This window comes from Dunckerocampus dactyliophorus, chromosome 3 (assembly GCF_027744805.1).
Source record: "Dunckerocampus dactyliophorus isolate RoL2022-P2 chromosome 3, RoL_Ddac_1.1, whole genome shotgun sequence".
Lineage (NCBI taxonomy): Eukaryota > Metazoa > Chordata > Actinopteri > Syngnathiformes > Syngnathidae > Dunckerocampus > Dunckerocampus dactyliophorus.
The window spans coordinates 25807779-25827826 of record NC_072821.1 but is presented as its reverse complement, the minus strand read 5'-3'; the positions used below and the strand labels follow the sequence as shown (position 1 = coordinate 25827826).

Sequence of the window (20048 nt, the reverse complement as noted above, 5' to 3'; positions counted from 1 at the left end):
TTTGACTTTTTATTTCCATCTACGGGACAGTAACATTTGTCCCGTAAAGTTTGCCGATGCATCTGATGAGGCGAATGGTGTCTTTCAGAAATGTGAAGAACCTTACTCCGGCTCCTCAAGTGTTCCAGCAAAAGCCTTCAACACATCGAGCGGGCACAATGTTAAAAAATATTTAACAAACAACAGAAATTCACTGAGAAGTTTAGCATAATATCAGATAATGCGTTGTAGTGAAGCAAAGGTTCGAGATGGGATGGTCCGGTTGCTCCACCTCCTCCAGACCCAGTAGAAGTGACAGAAATGATAGAAAATGATGAATACTTAAACATTCAGGCTCACATCTAACAGAGGAAATACAGTATGTCTTTCACTGCTATTTTTCAAGGCGGAAGTAACAAGATTAACATATGTTTTGGTGTCATGAGCACTTTAAAGTTACTTATATAAGGTAACCTTCATTGAAGATGTGATTGACAAAGACACCATGTGGCAGGGAGATCAATAGTGAAAACATAAAGATGGTGTCCTTGTTGATCTCGCTGCCACATTGTGTCTTTGGCAAGATTATGTCTTCAGTGAAGATAAAAGTAACCTTAAATGTTCATGTAGCCCTTTCGTTCATCATTATATGCAAATATATATACAAATTCCAATCCAATTCCAATATCATATCCCTGCATATCGGCTGATACCGATATCGTACATTATTGTGATCTAATTTGTTATTTATTATGTGTTGTGTAAAACTATGACAAGAACATCAAATTAAAAGCACAAAATGGATACAGACACACCATGCACCACTGCGAGCCTGCCGTTTGTTTTTGAGGGCGAAGATTATAATGTCGCTGTTTGATTTGTGTGGTAACGGGCACTGTGCTAGCATGAATTAACATGAGGTTGTGCACCAAACAAATTTGCACATTAACACTCAATAACGTCATCAAACCTTACCTTTATGTATCCCGCATACTATCAGCATTTGGGAGCACATATGAGGTGAAAAAAATGGGGAAAATACAGTTTACTGTAGTAGTCCTTCTGTGCAGCTTGGGAGAAAGTTAGCAAACGCACACACAATTACAGTGCGTTCAAGGACGACGTCGGACAAAGTGGGACGGGTCGTCGATTATTTCCAAAATGCATTTACATAAAGTTTCATGTAGTTATTTACAAATGGATTTATTTTAAAGTTAATTAAAAAAAATAATAATAATTTGCATCGTCCCTGACAATTTCCCACGGCCTGGTTCGGCCCCATCCATTGACCGGTTGGGGACACTTGTCATAATGCATGCAATATTTAAAATTTCAAATATTTGAAACAATTACAAATTAAGTTCTTGATTCTTTCATCTGTAGCTCTGTTGGTATTTGCCTGTTGAAATGTCATGTCGTGAGCTGCATGCGATATCAACCCATTGTGTGACATACTCTTAATAATGCCTTCTTAGGTTTGAATAAGTTGTGGAACCTTTCAGACCACAACTATATCATATTGTAACGGTACGTCTCTCTGTCTGACACGCCACAGGACTTTAGGGAGAAGAACACAGACCACATGCGGCCAGACATTGTGGCGCTTCTGAAGAGCAGTAAGAATGCCTTCATCTGCAGTTTGATCGGCATTGATCCGTCAGCCACCTTCCGCTGGGCAGTACTGCGGGCCTACTTCAGAGCCCTGGTGGCTCTCAGACAGGCTGGAAAGAGGCACACCCACAAGAAGGCTGGTGAGTCCACATAGACAGTTTATAACAGATGGCTATAGACTGTCACCACACCTGACACAATTAAACCTCGTTTTGAATGTACAATACATTTAAAATTAGGCGTACGGGACAGAGTACCAGTAATTCCGGTGTATAAGCCTCACCGGGATATAAGCCGCACCCAATAAATTTCGAGGAAAAAACAGATTTCTTAACACATAAGCCGCACAGGTGTCTAACTCACAGGTGTGCACGTCATAAAATGGGATATTTAGTGCACAGAAAGCCCTTACACAGAACGATTTTTTAAACTTTTAATAAAATAGATGCTTTTTTTCCCAAACAGTGCAGAACAGTACAGTTAGTTAAACAGTGCTGAATAGTGCACGAAGTAACAAGATAGATACATAGATAGACACATACGTTATTTATCTCCAAGAGAAATTCAGATAACAATAGCATTCAAGAAAAGTCATTCATTGCCGTCCTCTTGGAAACTAAAACCGCTAAAGTCTTCCTCGTCCGTGTCAGAATTGAACGGCGTCATAATTCCTTCATCACACACATCGTCTGTGTCTCTCTCTTTCTGTCTGCTCTCCGTGTCCTCCTGGCAGTAGTCCCAGCCTTCCGAAACCCGTTGAAGATGGTGGTTTTTCTGCTCCACGCTGTAAGGATCTGTGTAAGACTTGTGCAAAAGTTGCACATAGTTCCTTGTCTGGCAGCCAAATCCATTGCATTTAACTTGAAAGCGGCATCATATCCATTTCTACGTGTGTTTTCTATGACGGACGATTGTGACTACCGGGCACATGTGCACACCGCATCTACAATCCGGTACAGTAGGTGGAGATATGCACCTAAACATTGGTTGCGACCCGCCATAATCAAAAATAAGAAGACCGCGTCTACAACTGGGCACCTTGTCTACATTCCACTACAGTAGGTGGTGGTATACACCTAAACGTTGGTTGCGACCCACCATAAACAAGAAGAAGAAGAAGGTCTACATCTGGTCGTTTATTTTTGGTAGTCAGTGTTAGATGGATAGAGAACAATAGAACAACACGGCATATTATGTTTTGTTTTATATGCTTTATTGTATCTGTATTTCTATGTATTGGTAGTGTATGTGAGCGGATATGACGTGTACACCTGTGGCACTACGTGCATTGCCTAAGGTTTACGTAGGGTCACTTGTGAAATTGCTGGAAATTACACATTATTTCTGCTGGAGTTATCCTCTGGACTTCATGAGAACCACGGTACATTGGGTCCAGGGATACCACGGTCTGCCTTTGAGTCATCATAGTGCGTCCCGGCGGATGCAGGTATGTGTCAACAACGCAATCGCTGCACAAATTCATACGTCCCCTCTTTTTTTGTTTTAATTTAACATAACAGGCTTTGCAATCTTGGCAGTATATATATGGTGTTTATTGTATAATTCAACAATGTTTTACATTTGGTTTTAGTATAAATTGTGCTTGTTGTTGCTCACTGTAAACTGCAGCGTGTGCATACCCAGCACAACTGAGCTAGAGCAACAGGCTTAACAAATGCAGAGAACGGTGGCTTCTCAGCCTTTGTTGGTTGTTTCCTAAACTTTTTTTTTGCCCTTATGGTGGACTATCTTTGGGATAGCTTTTTCCAAAATACATATTTAAATTATTAGTATTAGTTCTGAAGTATAGGAGATGTCATGAGATTCGAACGTAACCACACCAGGTATCATAGGAGTAGTTTTTGGCCATATATTAGTCGCACCGGTGTATAAGCCACAGGGTTCAAAGTTTGAGAAAAAAGTAGCTGCTTATACACTGGAATTTATGGTAGATGTTAGTGATGCTGACAATCCACATAATAAGGGGCATAGAAAAATATTATATCGTGCTTAAATAAGAATAGTGACTCGCTATCACACGTAAAGCTGAGGTTAAAGGGGCCCTATCCTACATTTCCAACTTTTCAGACTTATGTATATGTTTAAAATCTTGTACTCATATTCTACATAATGTGGAAGTGCCATATTGTAAGTTTAGTGTGTATGTTAAATTGTCCTTGGTTTAATATTTAAGCCACTGCTTAATTGGTTACGGGTCAGGTAGTAGAATGTCCACGAGATCTTGTAAGCATTTTGCATCACAACTTTAGGAAGTCCATGTATGGCAACGATCTGGGTGTCCAGCAGTAATCAGCAACCACTGCTCAGTACTTTTAATGGCTTTTTTCTGAAAATGGTAGCCAGAATTCAGATGTGAAAATTATGTACTGTATCTTTCCATGGTTTCCCAAGAAACCAGAGTAAGGCAGTAATGGAAAGAGTTTTTGTTTTCTGGGGAGCTAAAGCCCCACCTCACTGCTCCTTTCCTCTCATTACTTCTCAGACTACTTCTTGTTTCATGAATAAAGCACGGGTTTGACGCCAGATTCTCCAATAGTCAGCCAGTTATAGCCAATATTTGGGGAGAAGGCTGCCAAATTGAGTATTTCGGTAAAGAGGAGAAGGATACAGATTTACCCTGTACGCAACCTTGACATTTATGGGGTGTTTTGTTCAAAGAAACTTACTGTAGTGTCCCACTGGGATACAGTATCATTCTATAGCCTCTGATAGGGCCCCTTAAAGGGGCATTACAGTATTTAGTTCAGCTTGCCCTATTTCTGAATCTTGCATTTTATGCAGTTTCAGCAAATGAGCGTCTGTCACAAGCAAACAGAAACAGAAAAGAGAAACAGATTTCAAGCCAACAAATGTCATGTAAACAGTCCATGTCATAATATTTCCTTCTTTAACTGCTGTTCTTTAGTAATTGCGCTATGTTCTGTAATCATATGGCTGCTATGTATATATTCTAGCTGTTACTCTTTCTGTAAACTTTCTGTCTACATGAATGCCGCTTTCCTTCTGTAGCTGTATTTGATATATGTCATATGTCATCAGATGGTCCATTGTGCACCCGCATGATTTTTCTTCCTGAGATGTAAAATGCAGATGTTTAGAGTAAAAACTCCTGTTTTACAAGTCCCAAGTGAAGATGAGTGGCACACAACAAAAGTTCTCTCGAGCATTCCTGCAAAATAATGTTAATATTTAAAATTGTCTAGCGCTCTACATTAACCCAGTAGTTTACCTAAATTTGAGTTCGCCAGAAGAAGTATCATATCCTATTATACATAGGCCAGTGACATGCGTTGAGGTTCCTTTGGAGTTTTTTCTTATGGTAGTACAGGTTGCTCGTTAAGAGGATGGCAAAGGAAAAGAAGAGAATCATTCACTTCTGTTAAAAATCTTTGCTTTTTTTAATTAACTGTAAAACGTTTGTAGTCTTAACCTTGCATTTGTACATGTACATGTACATGTACATGTACAAGTACATGCACTCTATCCTTTTCAAGGGAAAGGATACTTTCTTGTAAAAGTCTGATCACCCTCTGTTGAGCTTGGATATATAATCCTTTGGAAGTCAAATTCATTCATTCATTCATTCATTCATTCATTCAGCAGAACATAACAATATTGATAATGCATTGACTTGTAACTAAATCTAGCTGTATCTGGTGCTGCTGTCAAAAAACACTGGCTTTTCCTCTGTAGGAGGGACAGCAGTAACAAGCGCTTTCCAGCTCACGCAGACCCCGCTCCTTCTGGAGTACAGGAAGCCCCTCCGCATGTGACATTTCTCTGGATTGTATTGTCCAATTAGCAAGAATAACTACAAAATGTTACCCGTATGTAAATATGTCACACTTACTTAAATACCTTCCACAGGCTGTAGAAAGTCATGGTGTGTAATAAATGCTTCTGCAGACATTGCATTGGCAACATGCTGACAATCAGAAACTGACATGCGCCATCTGCCATTCAGTGCCCTTGGTGATGTGCACCAAGTGATGTGCAAGAGGGTAGGCTCAGCTCGTACACTTAAGCTGAGGGAACAGATTCGCCGCAGCCTCATCTCAGTTTCCTGCCATGTATTTATTTTATCAGGAATCGTGCAAATTCAAAGGAAATGTTAAAGGATTTGAATTATCCCAAAAAATTATGACAAAGTTTAATAAATGAATGTTACTATTTATTTTATGTTGTTTTTCGTTTTTGTTTTTTTTCATTGAGCGTCACCTGACTGCACATCACTAGCATAGGCATACAAATAATACTAATAATTTCAATTAAATGTATGCAAGCTGAGTTTTACATGAAACCCATAACAAAGAGTACATGGAAGTACTTATGCCTTTTGTGTGTTTGAGCATCTATCCAGGGAATCCATAGAATAGAACAGAAAACACAACCATCTCACGACTGCCATACAGCAGTGAGATATAGTTTTCAATGTCACACGTTCCCTCCTGCACAGGTTTCTCTCTGGTAGACAATTGCATCTCTTTTTCTCCACTGTCTAATCTTTCATTTCTCTCTCTCTCTCTGTCTCTCTTTTCCTGTGTTGTATTTCCTTGTGTTTCTTTCTTTCTCTCCTCTTTCTTTTGTTTTGCTTCTCAAAGGGCATGATGACGCTGCTCCCTGTGCAGTTTTGAAAAGTGTGGATAGTTTTAGCTTTCTGCAGCACCCTGTGCATCAGAGAAGCTTAGAGATCCTGCAGAGATGCAAAGACGAGAAGCACAGTAAGGATGCCAAGTACAAGAACTCCTACCTGTCAGACCATAACCTGGGAAACTTGGGATAAGGGACGAGGCCGACCAACATTGACATAACTGCACTGTACTGCACATCGAATCAAGCCAAAAGAGATCAGAATCATGACACCAAACTATAACGAGGCAATAATTCACAAAGCTTTATGTATTAATGCTTTGTGATTTTTATCTGCAGCCCTCATTTTCTGTTAGACTAGATGCTTGTTGGTCTCCCCTTCCTCTGTCTTCCTTCTCCCTCTTGCATTACATACCTACATGCTTTTGTTTTTAACTCTTTTTCTGTGCATGGTGTTCATAGGCATGCTTCATCCATCATTACTCTGAATATGTACTTTTAGTAAAGAAGTGCATGTTGCTAGTGCTTTGTCAAGACACTGTAGCACTGCTTTTATGTCCCCTTTTGACATTTTTGGCCTTGGGTGTAGTTGCTTGTCCACCACAGTGCACAATTAAATTCAAATGTTGCTCATATGACACATGCCGGTGATGGTGATTGCTGGGACACGTATGTATGACTGCCACCAACTTTATTACATATGGTGCAGTACACATAGACAAGCTGGGTTTATCACATGCCTCTTTCATGGGTCAGTCTTTTTGTTTTCATGATGCTAAAATGTGTTTGTGTCTTTTTGTTTTGTGCTGTCCTACAGCTTCCGATGAGAGTGAAAATGTACAAATTGATGACACTGAAAACGGTATAGCGTTATAAGTCATCTGATAAATTGTTCTTAAATGATTTGTAGTTAGGCTAACATGCCGTAGTTCTTTGATTTTCCGGCACATTTTTTGTCATAATTTCCTGTAGTAATTGTAAGCTTATCACCGCTCTGCCATCACACTTTAGAATAAACCTGAATCCACTTTTTCATCCACTTTTCACATTTTAACATCTTGGGTAATGAGAATGTTATGAGAACAATAACTACTAGTAAACACAAAATTATTAAAGGAACAAAAGCACACACACAACTTGATCTTCCTTATTTTGACACTAACAAGAGTAACTTATTTTAACCTCCACGGGTCTTTTCTGTCAGTAATAAATCACATGTACTGAAAAGGCTCATAACACAAACTAATAACACTCAAGTCTCTTTGTTTTGATTGCAGTGATTTATAACACTCGTCAAAGGTGTGGACACACTTGCTCATGCGATGCAATTAGAAAGTGTGTTCAAACTTTTGACTTGCAACATAGATTTTGAATGATGTGATGCTCACATCATGCTGTCTGTTGGTGACCAGGTGTGAGCAGAAGGAGTCCTCGTACACCACTGTCAGACCTTCAGGGGAGCAACTCCATCAATGAGAAATTGCCGAGGTAAGTCAGAGTTTGACAGTGGGCTGTTTAGTGAGAAACTGTATTGCACCGGCAACTTCCAACATCACATTTCTGTTCTTCAATCACACCATTAGACTCCTGCCAAAGAAATAACCATAAAGACTGGATTTTTGGAGGAAATACACAATAAATTTGAATATGTTGCAAACATTTTTAGGAGTTCAATTCAGACTAAGAGACCAATTAAAGTAGGTCTGCAACTAATGATTATTTTCTTACGATTAATCTGAAGCTTCTTGTTTGGATTAATTGAGTAATGGGTGAGGCCTTACATCACATGTGTCAAACTCGTGCCCTGGAGGGCCGAGACGCTGCCAGTTTCTTCAGCAGGTGATTTAATTGATGAGCTCCTTCCCTCAAACTGAAGGTGTTCATCATTAAAATCACCTGCTTTAGTAACTGGCTGGAAAGAAAACCTGCAGTGTCTCGGCCCTCCATGGCACGAGTTTGACACCCCTGGTTTAGATGCACCAAATCAACATGAACCAAACACAAAAAATTTGTGGTTTGGTCCTCAAAGTATCAGAAAAGAGTCAAACAGGTTTATCACTGTTTTTCAAAGTTAAAGCTGATGTGTGTGAGAGAGCTTGTTTTGCCTAAAACGCAAAAATAATAGGCCCGCTTTCATGGATGACTAAGGAAATCAAAAAATATTCACATTTGAGAGGCTGAAATCAGAGGATATTTACATTTTTAAATAAAACAACATAGACATTCTCCCCTGATTTCAGATCAACATTTGCAATAAAAAAACTGCTGTAATTAAAAATTTCCATGCTGGTCTGTGCTGTTTTTTTCAGCAAGGTACCTATGTTTATACTGAAAAAAAAATTAAAAAATTGTCTAAAAATCACACTTTTCCCTAAAACCTCTATTAGCTACCACTAATTCGACATTCGTCACCCAATTCACCTCATTCCAACATCAACTCATTCAACAAAGTCAGGACATTCATGGTATTAGCCACAGCACAAAAAATCCCACATTTTTTCTTACAGAATGTAAAATGCCTTTGATCTAAAGAGTTCTAGCTACTTCCATGTTTCTCACCATGTTTCTGACCATTCCAACATCAAAGCATTCAACTAATTAAGGACATTCAAGCCATTTTCCACATAGCAAGAATTCCCACTTTTTTTGACATTCCCATTTTTCGGAATGCAAAATGCCTTTGATCTAAAGAGTTCTAACTACTTCTACGTTTCTCAACTGATTGAGACCGTTCCAAAGTTTAAATTCTCAACTCATTGGGGACATTTAGCCTTCCCGGTACATTGCATGTTAGGTGTTAAGTTAGAATGGTAATTTTAGCATGTTAGCATTGCTAGCATGTTAACATTAGCATAGTAGCATTTTTAGCCATTTTCATAGCTAGAGGCATATATAAATACTTAGTGTTAGCATCGCTAGCATGCTAACATTAGCATAGTATAGCATAGCCATTTTCATAGCTAGACACTTATATAAACACTTACCACTATTATGCTATGTGTTAGCATGCTAACATTAGCACTGCGAGCATGCTAACATTAGCAATCTAAATATGTAGATAAAATAAATTTAGGACTAATATTTATGGTGTAAATCACAATGTGGCGGGAACTATGGTGCTTGGTGGAGGTCTGCGCTCTCCGAGTGTTTTTCTGGTGTTAACTTGTGTTCACCTTTCTGCAAGTTTTGTAGGCCAGATTGACTATCAAAGCTAGTGCTTCTGTATAATCCTGTATAATCACGTATTTATAAATTATTACCCCCAAATGGTGGATGAGATGTGTTTTTAGTAGAAAAAAACTGCCTATTTTTGGACAGAAAAAATTTGACCAAATATCTGGAGTGAATTTGTTCTGTTATTTGTGAGCCCTTGCTGCTCAAACACTCCAGAGAGGAATTTATAAACATTGGACATTCCTCTACTGGAGTTTTTTCACTGTTATTCATTGATCCTAAAAGTTTTGTGGAGATTCTTGGTGGAGACGCAGCGGCTCTCTATGGGATGCGTAGGAGACGCAGATGGGGTCTGAGGCAGCGGGGATTACGCACGGCACTTCCGTCACTACATCTAGCGAATGTCCGCTCCCTGGCAAACAAGATGGATGAACTGCTGCTTCTCCTCACTCAAAGATCAGCACAGACTTGTCGAGCCGTCACTTTGTGTTTCACTGAGACCTGGCTCAGTGAATACAACCCGGATAGCTCGCTACAGCTGCCGAGTTTTCAACTTTTATGAGCGGACCGCCTCAGCGGAGCTCTTGGGGAAGGTGAGAGGAGGCAGCATCTGCTTCTACATAAACAAAGGCTGGTGTACAGATGTCACAGTATTAAAGAGACCATGCAACCCTCACTTAGAGGCGTTTTTTTTAATTAATTGCAAACCTTTTTATTCTCTGCGGGAGTTCTCCTTGTTTGTGCTGATAGGTGTCTACATCCCACCTCAAGCCTGCGCATTGGCGGCACTACATTACCTGGCTGACTTTCTGCTCATCATACTTGAGCATTTTAACAGAGCAAATCTCACCCACAAACTTCCAAAATATAGACAGCACATAAAGTCTCCCAGCAGGGACGCTAATATAGTTGACCACTGTTACACAGTTGTAAAAGACGCTTATCGCTCTGTTCCTCGTGCAGCTTTAGGTCTCTCTGATCACTGTCTGCTCCTTCTCATCCTGACCCACAAGCAGAAATTAAAAACTTCTTAGCCGGGGTGAGGACAGTGAAGAAATGGACAGATGAGTCAATGCAGGAGTTACAGGCCTGCTTTAATTGCACTGATTGGAGTGTTGTTGAAACTGCAGCCTCAGACCTCGGAGAGCTCTGTGACACTGTGACAGGACCTTCCGCACATACAACAACAAACCCTGGTTCAGACTCAAACTCAGGGAGGTGCGACAGGCCTAGGAGGAGGCCTACAGAAGTGAGGATCGGATCCTCTACACCAGGGGTGTCAAACTCGTGCCATGGAGGGCCGAGACACTACAGGTTTTCTTTCCAGCCAGTCACTAAAGCAGGTGATTTTAATGATCAACACCTTCAGTTTGAGGGAAGGAGCTCATCAATTAAATCACCTGCTGAAGAAACTGGTTGGAGAGAAAACCTGCAGCGTCTCGGCCCTCCAGGGCACGAGTTTGACACATGTGCTGTAGAGGATCCGATCCAGTTTTTGGTCTGCCTGTAGACTCTACAGACCAGACCAAAAACTGGAGACAAAGGAGATCACGGTAGCTAAGAGGAGCTACAATGAGAAACTAAAAAACAGCTTCGCTGCAAATAAACCTGCGTCAGTTTTGGAGAGGCCTGCAGGACATCACCAACTATAGGAGACCATTCCCCCACCCTGTGGAAAAGCCCCAACTCGCCAACGATTTTAACACCTTCTACACCAGGCTTGAAAGGATGGGGGACATCACATCCAGCACCTGGGCCACCAGCACTGGCGCCCCTCAAGGGTGTGTTCTCTCTCAACTGCGCTTCTCCCTCTACACTAATGACTGCACCTCAGGGAACCCTTCTGGGAAACCCCTGAAGTTTGCAGACAACATGATAGTCATCGGTCTCATCTGGCATGGCGAGGAGTCTGCATACAGACGATTGGTGGACCAAATGGTCCTCTGGAACCATCTGGAGGTGAACCTTCTCAAGACTGTAGAGATGACAGTGGACTTCAGGAGGAAACCTTCTCAATATTATCCTTTAACTACTTCTTAATTATTGATTTATTTCTTACGTGTCTGTGTGTATGTACAGTGAGCTAATTTAACCAAAGTCAAATTCCTTGTTTGTGTAAGCATACTTGGCTCATAAAGCTGATTCTGATTTTGATTCTGACTGTTGAATGGCGAATGTGCAGAGATCCAATGTACTGTATTCCCTGTCTACATGTCCTATATGCAAGTATTCATTTCGATATATGATCACACCTTTTGGGTGTTGGGACAGAAGTGAACTGCTGTGAAGATGAGATGAGACCATTAGCTGTGCCGTGACCCCGGTTGCTGCTCTCAGACTGTCCCACTGAGATTCGGGTCCACTGCTCCCCTAATTAGCTTCTGAACCGTGAGATTAGCAGTTCACAACCGTGACTTGTCGCAAGTCACCCGCCCAAGACCACTTTTGTTAGACACACTCAGTGGGTGTTAAATCCCTCCTTAATGTGATTTGCAACCTCTGCACCCCCTCCTTGTCTCCTTTTCTTCCACTCACACCCTCATCTCGTCAAATTAATCTAGCAGCTGCTTCCTTAGTGATGTAAATTCAGAGCTATGTATTGAAGTCAAGCTCCCAGGGTGCGATAAATATTCAGTCCCAACAGGGTGCTTGTCAGCTGGACAGCACAGTGCTCACTGTATTGCTTTATGGGGTTCCTACAGAGCCCATGGGGTAAACGGTCAACATAAAAGCCATATTGTATACCACCCTTTGCGTTAGGTGATTATCACCTGGGGGAAAATTCATCTTATAGTTTTTTAGAGTGACGTAATCAGATGATTTATGCTTACATTTTATTGCATATGGCAGTGTGTAGTTCTGTGATGATGCTCTGAATGATGCAGAAACTACACAATGACTAACAGCTGAAAGTTATGCTTCCACACAGACAATTGGAGCCTCATGATTTCATCACATAATTCACAATTTCGCAGGCTGCCATAGTTCATGTGCACGGAGGTCCTGCTGGCATTGTGGATGCTGCAAGATAAATCAGTGCACTTGCATCTTGCAGCTAGCAAACAGAAACAATGTAATCGATCATAAACTGAAGTTTCCATGAAGAGTCAGTAGGTCTCATTAAGCTTTGTCTAATACCACAATGACAAGATAGTTGATCTTGAATTTATTTGGTAAAACATTTACAATGAATAAATTCCAACCCAAGCAACAACTACCTCCCCCTCTTCATCTGCTGTACTACATTGACAGTACTTTCCGGACACTGGGGATACATTAACTTTGCCATTTTTTATGATTTAATTTTCCCAGTTTTTTGTCATATCTGTTGTTCCATGGTTTTAAAGCAGGGGTCTCAAACTCGTGGCCCGTGGGCCATTTGCGGCCCGCCGAGTCACATTTTGCGGCCGCGACTTGTCTTCAAAGATTACTGTAATAGGGCCTGCCGCAAGCCAATGTTACTCGTTGGATGCACTCATAAGCCTACACTGAACTAACATTGAGTGAGTCACTTAAAAAAGGTGGTAAAAAAATTCCACCCATTTTCTATACCGCTTGTTTTCATTAGGGTCAAGGGTAAGCTGGAACCTATCCCAGCTGAATGCAGCAAAATATAAACTGTGAAATTATTTATTTATTTGATTCACCCTCTTACTGTATCAAGATATTATTGTTTTTGTGAGCCATGTATCTATCGCGTGTCGTATCGTGAGGTACCCCGAGATTCCCAGCACTACTCCCAATACTTGATGCGGCCCAGCCTCACTCAGACTCTACCTCCAGCGGCCCCCAGGTAAATTGTGTTTGTAACTGTGGTTACAATGCAGTGATAGCTAATGTTAATATCAAAACTTTGCTAAATTGTCATCATTAGCTGACAACAAACATAACTGTGTGCACGCCTGTTAAATTGGGTAGACTTTACGTTGTCAAAGCAGCAAGAGGAGGGGGATCTAATGTTTTCAGTATGTTCAAATGTTGGCACACTCAAGGCAGTTGGGGACACCGTCCCTTTAACACTTACCTGACACTTCCAGTTGCACTCAAAATTGTAATATTAGAAGTGGTGCGTGGGAAAAATGTTTTTATTTTGTTGGTTTATTGCACTACTGCAAGTTTATGAACTTTACAAATAAGTACAATTTAATGATTGATTGATTTGAAGCAGCTGCCTGGATGTTTTCTTTGTGGGGGATTTAACTTTCATTTTGAGGCCTTAAGTATGAGTCTGGGGTACACTGTTTACCTTGATTACCTATTTGTTGCATTACAGGTTCCCCCAGGGAAACAAAGCCAAAGAAGCGCATTCTGAGAATGCAGACCTAAGACCAAAGCAAACATCTTTGGAAATCATTGTGTGTGTGAAGCTACTGTATGATTTAGGACCGAAATACTAAAAGACATTAGTGCCATCCAGATGCAAAATTTGTTTTGGATCCTGCATAAGCCCAATGAATTACAACCCACTGTAAGGACATTTCATTGTGATATGTTATCAGGTTAAAGTGAATTTTTCAATGTTATCCATATTGTTGCCACATGCATGAATTATAGCTGAATTATATCCAGATTAGTTTATTAGATTTCAGCTCCTGTGACCACATCTACTATGATACTGAAAATGATACAATTTTCTCTTAAGAAATATATATTTTTAAATATCAGTAAAGCGATGTGTTGATTGTCACGAAAGCATGCACTTTTTTACTCCTTGTACTGTTGGATACTTAGACGGTATGTTCACGGCACCAAAGCACTCATAAAAGAAAGTATGTTGGTAAAACGTAGCCAGTAAGTTGCACAAGATATTAATTATATGTTGCTTGTAAGAGGATATTAGTTAAATCGATGTTGTATTAAAGTCATTGTAATTTTTTTTCTGTTTTTTGTACTGTTGTATACTTTTACAACACTTCTACAAGTGTACCTAATATTGTGGCTAGCCAATTCATATTCCACTATATATTTATATGAATGTGAGTGTGAATGGTTGTTTGTCTATATGTGCCCTGCGATTGGCTGGCGACCAGTCCAGGGTGTAGCCCGCCTCTTGCCCGAAGTCAACTGACATAGTATACCCCCGCGACCCTAATTAGGAGAAGCAGTGTACAAAACGGATGGATGGATGGATGGATGGATATATGTTCTGTTTAATTAGGGTTCACTTTATTTTGGAAAACATTATTGATAAAACATGAAGATATTATTAACAAAAAGATAAATAATAGGATTTTGTGTATGTTTTTTTCTTTAGGTGTTCACCAACCCCTGGCTGGAACGGGCGTGTGGGTCGTCAGAGCCGCTTATCATCTAGCAGCTCCACAGCAGATGAAGACGGCATCTTTGTCAACTCTGCCAGCAGCAAGCTTCTGGAGCGAGCCCATGACATCCTTATGTAAGCATCCTCTCCTATTGTACACCAGTACTGATATTTCTGTGTGTTTTCATGGATACTGCTAGTTGGAAAGACTCCAGTTTAAAGCCATTGTCAGCAGAGATCTTCCCTACTGAAAGATCCTTCAGGTGTTTTATTGTAACTAGCTCTGTGCCAGTGGAAAAGCGATGTTATAGCGATACATACACTATTAAGCAATATAGGAAGACCCGTCTTTCATTATTTTTCAATTTTTGACTATCATTATTTATACATTAGACTCTCTTTTTACTCTTCATAAACAGGAGGAACAAAAACTACAAAGCCAAGCCAGTTCTTCCAAAAGTAAGTAGACAATTTTACTTTCACTGTTTTGCAGTATTTCTATCCAATAGGAGCCCTATATTCTGGCATGTTGTTAAACATAGCCTTGCCTTGATTGTTGCCTCTAGCATTTACTGAATGTTAAGTCACTGAAGTACCTCAGCAACCTGACGCTTCATGACCGTATCACCAAGTCGCTGCTTCATCTCCACAAGAAGAAGAAACCACCCAGTATCAGTGCACAGTTTCAGGTCAGAAACAAAAACACACACATGCACACACACATCAAATGTTTGAACAGTCTGTTGCAGTAAAGTGCACTGTTTTTCAGCGCTGTAGTTTCCCATTCACTTATTCACTGTGGAATCTCCCTCCAACTGTGAATATAACAAAAACAGGGTGTGTCATAAAGCAGTCGTAAAGCGGATGGCGGGTGAAGTCACCCCTCCATTTTGTATTTGCTTACTTAGTGTGAAAGCCATCATGACGTTCACACTCCTACCTCAAAATCTGAGGTGAATGAAATCATGTCTGTGAATTTAAGAAAAGGAAATTTATGAGGTTTTCATTTATTTTATTTTATTATTATTACATGTATTTGTTTTCAAATTCTCATTGGCACACCCTGATTCTGGTCTTCCATCCAGAGCACAAGCAACCTTTTCCATATCAGTAATAAACCATGATGTTGCTTAGTTGAGGAAAACTCAAACTAAGCTCAAACTAAAACTAAACTAAGCAGTGACAGTGACAAGCAGATCCTTTTACATACTTAAGGATAGATGTTACAGTTGAATGGCTAAGACCAAATGTGCTGCCAATATTCTCAGAGCTTCTGATGATGTCTATTTTTACGTCCGTAGTGATTGCTTTTTTTTTTCTCAGCACACTTCCACCAGAAGGGCCTGCCTTACGCTTGGTAGGCATAATGAAGTGCCAAAATGTCATTAATAAGCGACGGCATTCCCTCCATGTAGCTGTGAATGAAACACACACTTTACAGTAAATTTCCATACATCCAAGCACTCCACTGTGTGGCCAGCTAGTAAAGGTCTTAAAAAGGTCTTAAAAAATAATGACATGACCTCCTTGCTCACCTGACCTAAACCCTATTGAGTACTCGTGGGCCCTTAAATGTAAGATTTACAGTGAAGAAAAAGGTACACCTATCTGAACAGTGTCTGGGAGGCTTTGGTTACTGCTGCACAAAAAGTTGATGGTTAAATAATCAAGAAACTGACAGACTCCATGGATGGAAGGCCTTTCCGTACTATTGAAAAGAAGGGTGGCTATACTGGTCACTGATTTATTTTTGGAAATATCAGAAATATGTATTTGTAAAGTTTGTGTTGTTTGTTTTTATCATTCTGACCTTAAAAAATGAAAATAAAGTACTGACATGGGAATATTTTTGCCAAATAATTCTGCACACTAATAGCTGCCTCATAATTGTGCACACAGAGATACAGTAGTCTCAACAAAAACCAAAACCTCACTTTCACTTCCTTTAATATTCAAGTTAGAGGTTTATAAAGAGCACTGGTATTGTTAAATAATAAAACTAACCATCAGTAATGAAACTTTCCTAATAATTGTGGGCGCAGTGTAGATGCATACTGCGCTAAAGCCTTGTCCATCCATCCATTTTCTATGCCGCCTATCCTCACAAGGGTCTCAGGGTTATGCTGGAGCCTATCCCAGCTGACTTTGGGCGAGAGGCTGCGTACACCCTGGACTGGTCGGCAACCGATCGCAGCTAAAGCCTTGTGAGATACAGTATATCATGCCTGACATGGGATCAACTTGGAGTTTTGTTCAACTTTAACAGTTTTTCTCCTCAAAATTTTGCTCAACTTCCGAATTGTATAAGTTCAAGGGCATTCTCAGTGAAGAAAGCTAAGCACAAGCTACTATTTGCTGACTTTCAGACTTCTTTGCGAGTGCTGGTTGTTGGTAGCGGTGCAGTGAGAGCTGCTGGCCCCAGTGCGTGGATGACTTCACTTCCCACATCCTGTGCTGCACTGATTGCTTTAATCTCCCATGGAGGAGGCTGAATTCCTCCTACAGCTGACACATACACACTCACACACATACTGTACTCAGTAATGAATAAGTGCACATGAAATAGCACACAAGCCAAATGCTTACATGCGGTTTTCACCATCTTATCTTGAAGAAAATTAGTTTATTAGCACATTTGACAAAACACAACTATATTATATACTCTAACTAAGCCCCCTCCCGGCAATTACTAAACGCAAAGAAGCACAACCCCAGCCTGGCTAATCATACTTTAGTGTGTTTTTTGGTTTAATTTTGATGTCTTGTTTTTGTGTCCCATTCTGCAGGCCTCTCTCAATAAGCTAATGGAGACCCTGGGTCAGTCTGAGCCTTATTTTGTCAAGTGCATCCGTTCCAATGCTGAGAAGGTAAAGCACGAGCAACTTGGACAGCAGCCACTTGATTGTTTTGTTTAGTTTTTCAAAGCATTTTTTTCATTCTCCTTGAAGTTTGGAACTCCTCGGGAGCTGTTGATCATTTCCTGTTCTTCTCTTCACCCTCCACCGCCTGTTTCTCCCTCTTGTGTCATTTCCCTTCCTCTACTTTCCCTTTCACAGCTGCCCTTGCGGTTTAATGACAACCTGGTGCTGAGGCAGCTGCGTTATACAGGTATGCTGGAGACTGTGCGCATCCGGCAATCAGGCTACAACATCAAGTACAGCTTTAAGGTAACTTCACTGTCACTGTTTGCTGCCACTTTATGATGACAATCAAAGCACTTTCTAATGTCCGGCCCGTTCCAAGCAGGACGGTTCAATTCAGGTCATTACAGTGCAGTGAGCAATGATACAGTACAGTATATCCTAATCTGGATTGCATGTGCACAATGGGGTGTGTATGTTGCATGAATGCTTTTTCACCTATGTGACATCATAACAGTGTGATACAATTCTGCTGTATTTACTAACAAAGACCAATATGTCACAAACTGGAGTTCTTTGTTCTTGCATGTAGCTATTTAGTCCAGGAAGACCAGTTTTCTTTTGAAAAAGGTGAAAGCAACGATTCTCTGACAGCCAGTCACAATACGGTAGTGTGTCTAGATGTGTATTTTGGTACCCTTCACAAATTTTGACAATGATGCAAAAATGTGTATTGTACTGAATTGAACCAAACTGTGCTGCTTGGGTGAAGCGGGGCTTTATAACAGCATATTCAGAAAGACTACATGTCTCCAATTTCCAGCCACAGAAAACATTATTCATCTGTTTCCACAGGCTAGGCAGTGATCTATGTGACTAATTTATATATAAAATTGATGGTTATCTGTGGTTTAGAAAAGCTCTTCGGCAAGAAAGGCCTCAATGAGCTAAAGATTAGCCAGTGAAGGGGGTGCAGCTGTGTATCATATTAACATTTTTTTCCCTCTTCAAGCATGTGCAGGCCAGAAGCACCATCAGTCTCACTCTTCAAAATCCCAAATCTTGATTGGTACTTGACATTCAGCTTTCCGCAAGACTAGGGTGGTAAATTCTTCTCCAGAAGGCATTTTTGCTGATACAGCTCAAATCCAAAATCATTGCATGGTATTATAGATGCGTTACAATGATTTCAAGCCTACATGGTGATGAATGTGTTTCAGGCTGTCATTGCTTTTTTTGCATCTGCAGTACAGTGGAGCAGTTTTTGTCATTAATCCATTCCAAAAGGTCCGATGAAAACCGATATATGTATGAAAACCGAATACATTTTTCCCAACAGAAATCATGTAAATCCAATGAATCCATTGCAGATACCCAAAAGTATGAACGCAAAACACATTTTACAGAGAATATAGTTCTATTTGCAGGAAACAGAGTAAAATTATTATTAATGATGAATGAAATGGATAAATAAACAAATGAATATCACTTGTACCTTTATTGAAGACTTGGTGAATACGGTGATGAGTGGAGGGCGGAAGGGAGTTAGTGGACAGTTAGAGCTGCATACTTTAACACTTGAACTTTATTGTACAAACATTACACACACTGGCCCACCTCATTTTCTTGTCACGTGTCTTCTTCTCAAATGGGGGGGTAGTGGTGAGGTGCCATTAATATTATCAGGGTCTCAACAGTATTTCAATTGGGGGCGGGTGAAAAAAAATCTCTCCTCTAGGGGAGCATGATAGAAAATAATTGAGCTCCACCTGACTTCAACCTTTGTTGAAGGTTGCTACCTTTACATTACAATCCTTTTGTAACAGACACTACCTTTGCTACAAGTTCTTTCTTGAATTCAGTCGTTTGTCTTACATTCTTTATCAAAGTTCTGGTACTTGCAACTTTTTTATAGCTGTATGTAATTTTTAAAAAGCACAGATTCATTCATACAAGTGTGCCTGAGTTTCTTATCAGAGAACGGCGCCCTGTGCTTATTAGAAGAAAAGAAAGCAACTGATATGAGATGTTCATCATTCTGTATGTGTTTTATGAACAAATAAATCACACACACACACACACACACATACCTAATAAATATGATTAAAGGATTTCCTGGCCGGAATCTGACTATTGGGTCCCAACCTTAAAAGAACCCCTATCTATTCTTCACAGACACTGAGTCACCAACACATGGATGCTTTGTTTGGGCACTCGATTTTGCAGACTAGTTTGTTAGGCGTACTGTTTGGTCGTATGAAAACCGAGCCTTTTTTTAGCAATGCTTTTTGTTGAAAACTGAATCCTACGAAAACCGAGGCGTACGATAACCAAGGTTCGTCCCATTTTGTGTATTAAATGTTATTGAATATTATTTGTGCCAAAGCTATCATGGCATGACAAAATTTGTTTTTTTGTTCATTACGACACCTCCCATTATGATGAAATACAGCTGCACACCCACCATCAATTACTGTACTATAGTGAACATATCTTTCAATTAGCTGTTTTTTGACAGCTGGGAGAAAAACTCATTTACCAGACATTGCTCC

The 20048-nt window shown here is 40.2% G+C and overlaps 1 protein-coding gene across 12 annotated transcripts in view; it reads left to right on the top strand.

Annotated features, from left to right (window-relative positions):
• Nucleotides 1-20048, top strand: part of myo9aa (myosin IXAa) — a 155279-nt gene that overhangs the window by 110755 nt on the left and 24476 nt on the right. For 8 of the 12 annotated variants that reach the window (XM_054771678.1, XM_054771671.1, XM_054771675.1 and 5 more), the window contains 9 exons: nucleotides 1535-1730; nucleotides 6213-6332; nucleotides 7019-7063; nucleotides 7614-7689; nucleotides 14630-14770; nucleotides 15055-15094; nucleotides 15202-15324; nucleotides 17422-17502; nucleotides 17692-17802. In XM_054771678.1, the coding sequence (XP_054627653.1) occupies nucleotides 1535-1730; nucleotides 6213-6332; nucleotides 7019-7063; nucleotides 7614-7689; nucleotides 14630-14770; nucleotides 15055-15094; nucleotides 15202-15324; nucleotides 17422-17502; nucleotides 17692-17802 (933 nt within the window). The remainder of the gene's footprint in view (nucleotides 1-1534; nucleotides 1731-6212; nucleotides 6333-7018; nucleotides 7064-7613; nucleotides 7690-14629; nucleotides 14771-15054; nucleotides 15095-15201; nucleotides 15325-17421; nucleotides 17503-17691; nucleotides 17803-20048) is intronic. The other 4 variants (XM_054771677.1, XM_054771682.1, XM_054771679.1 and 1 more) reach the window with 3 other exon arrangements.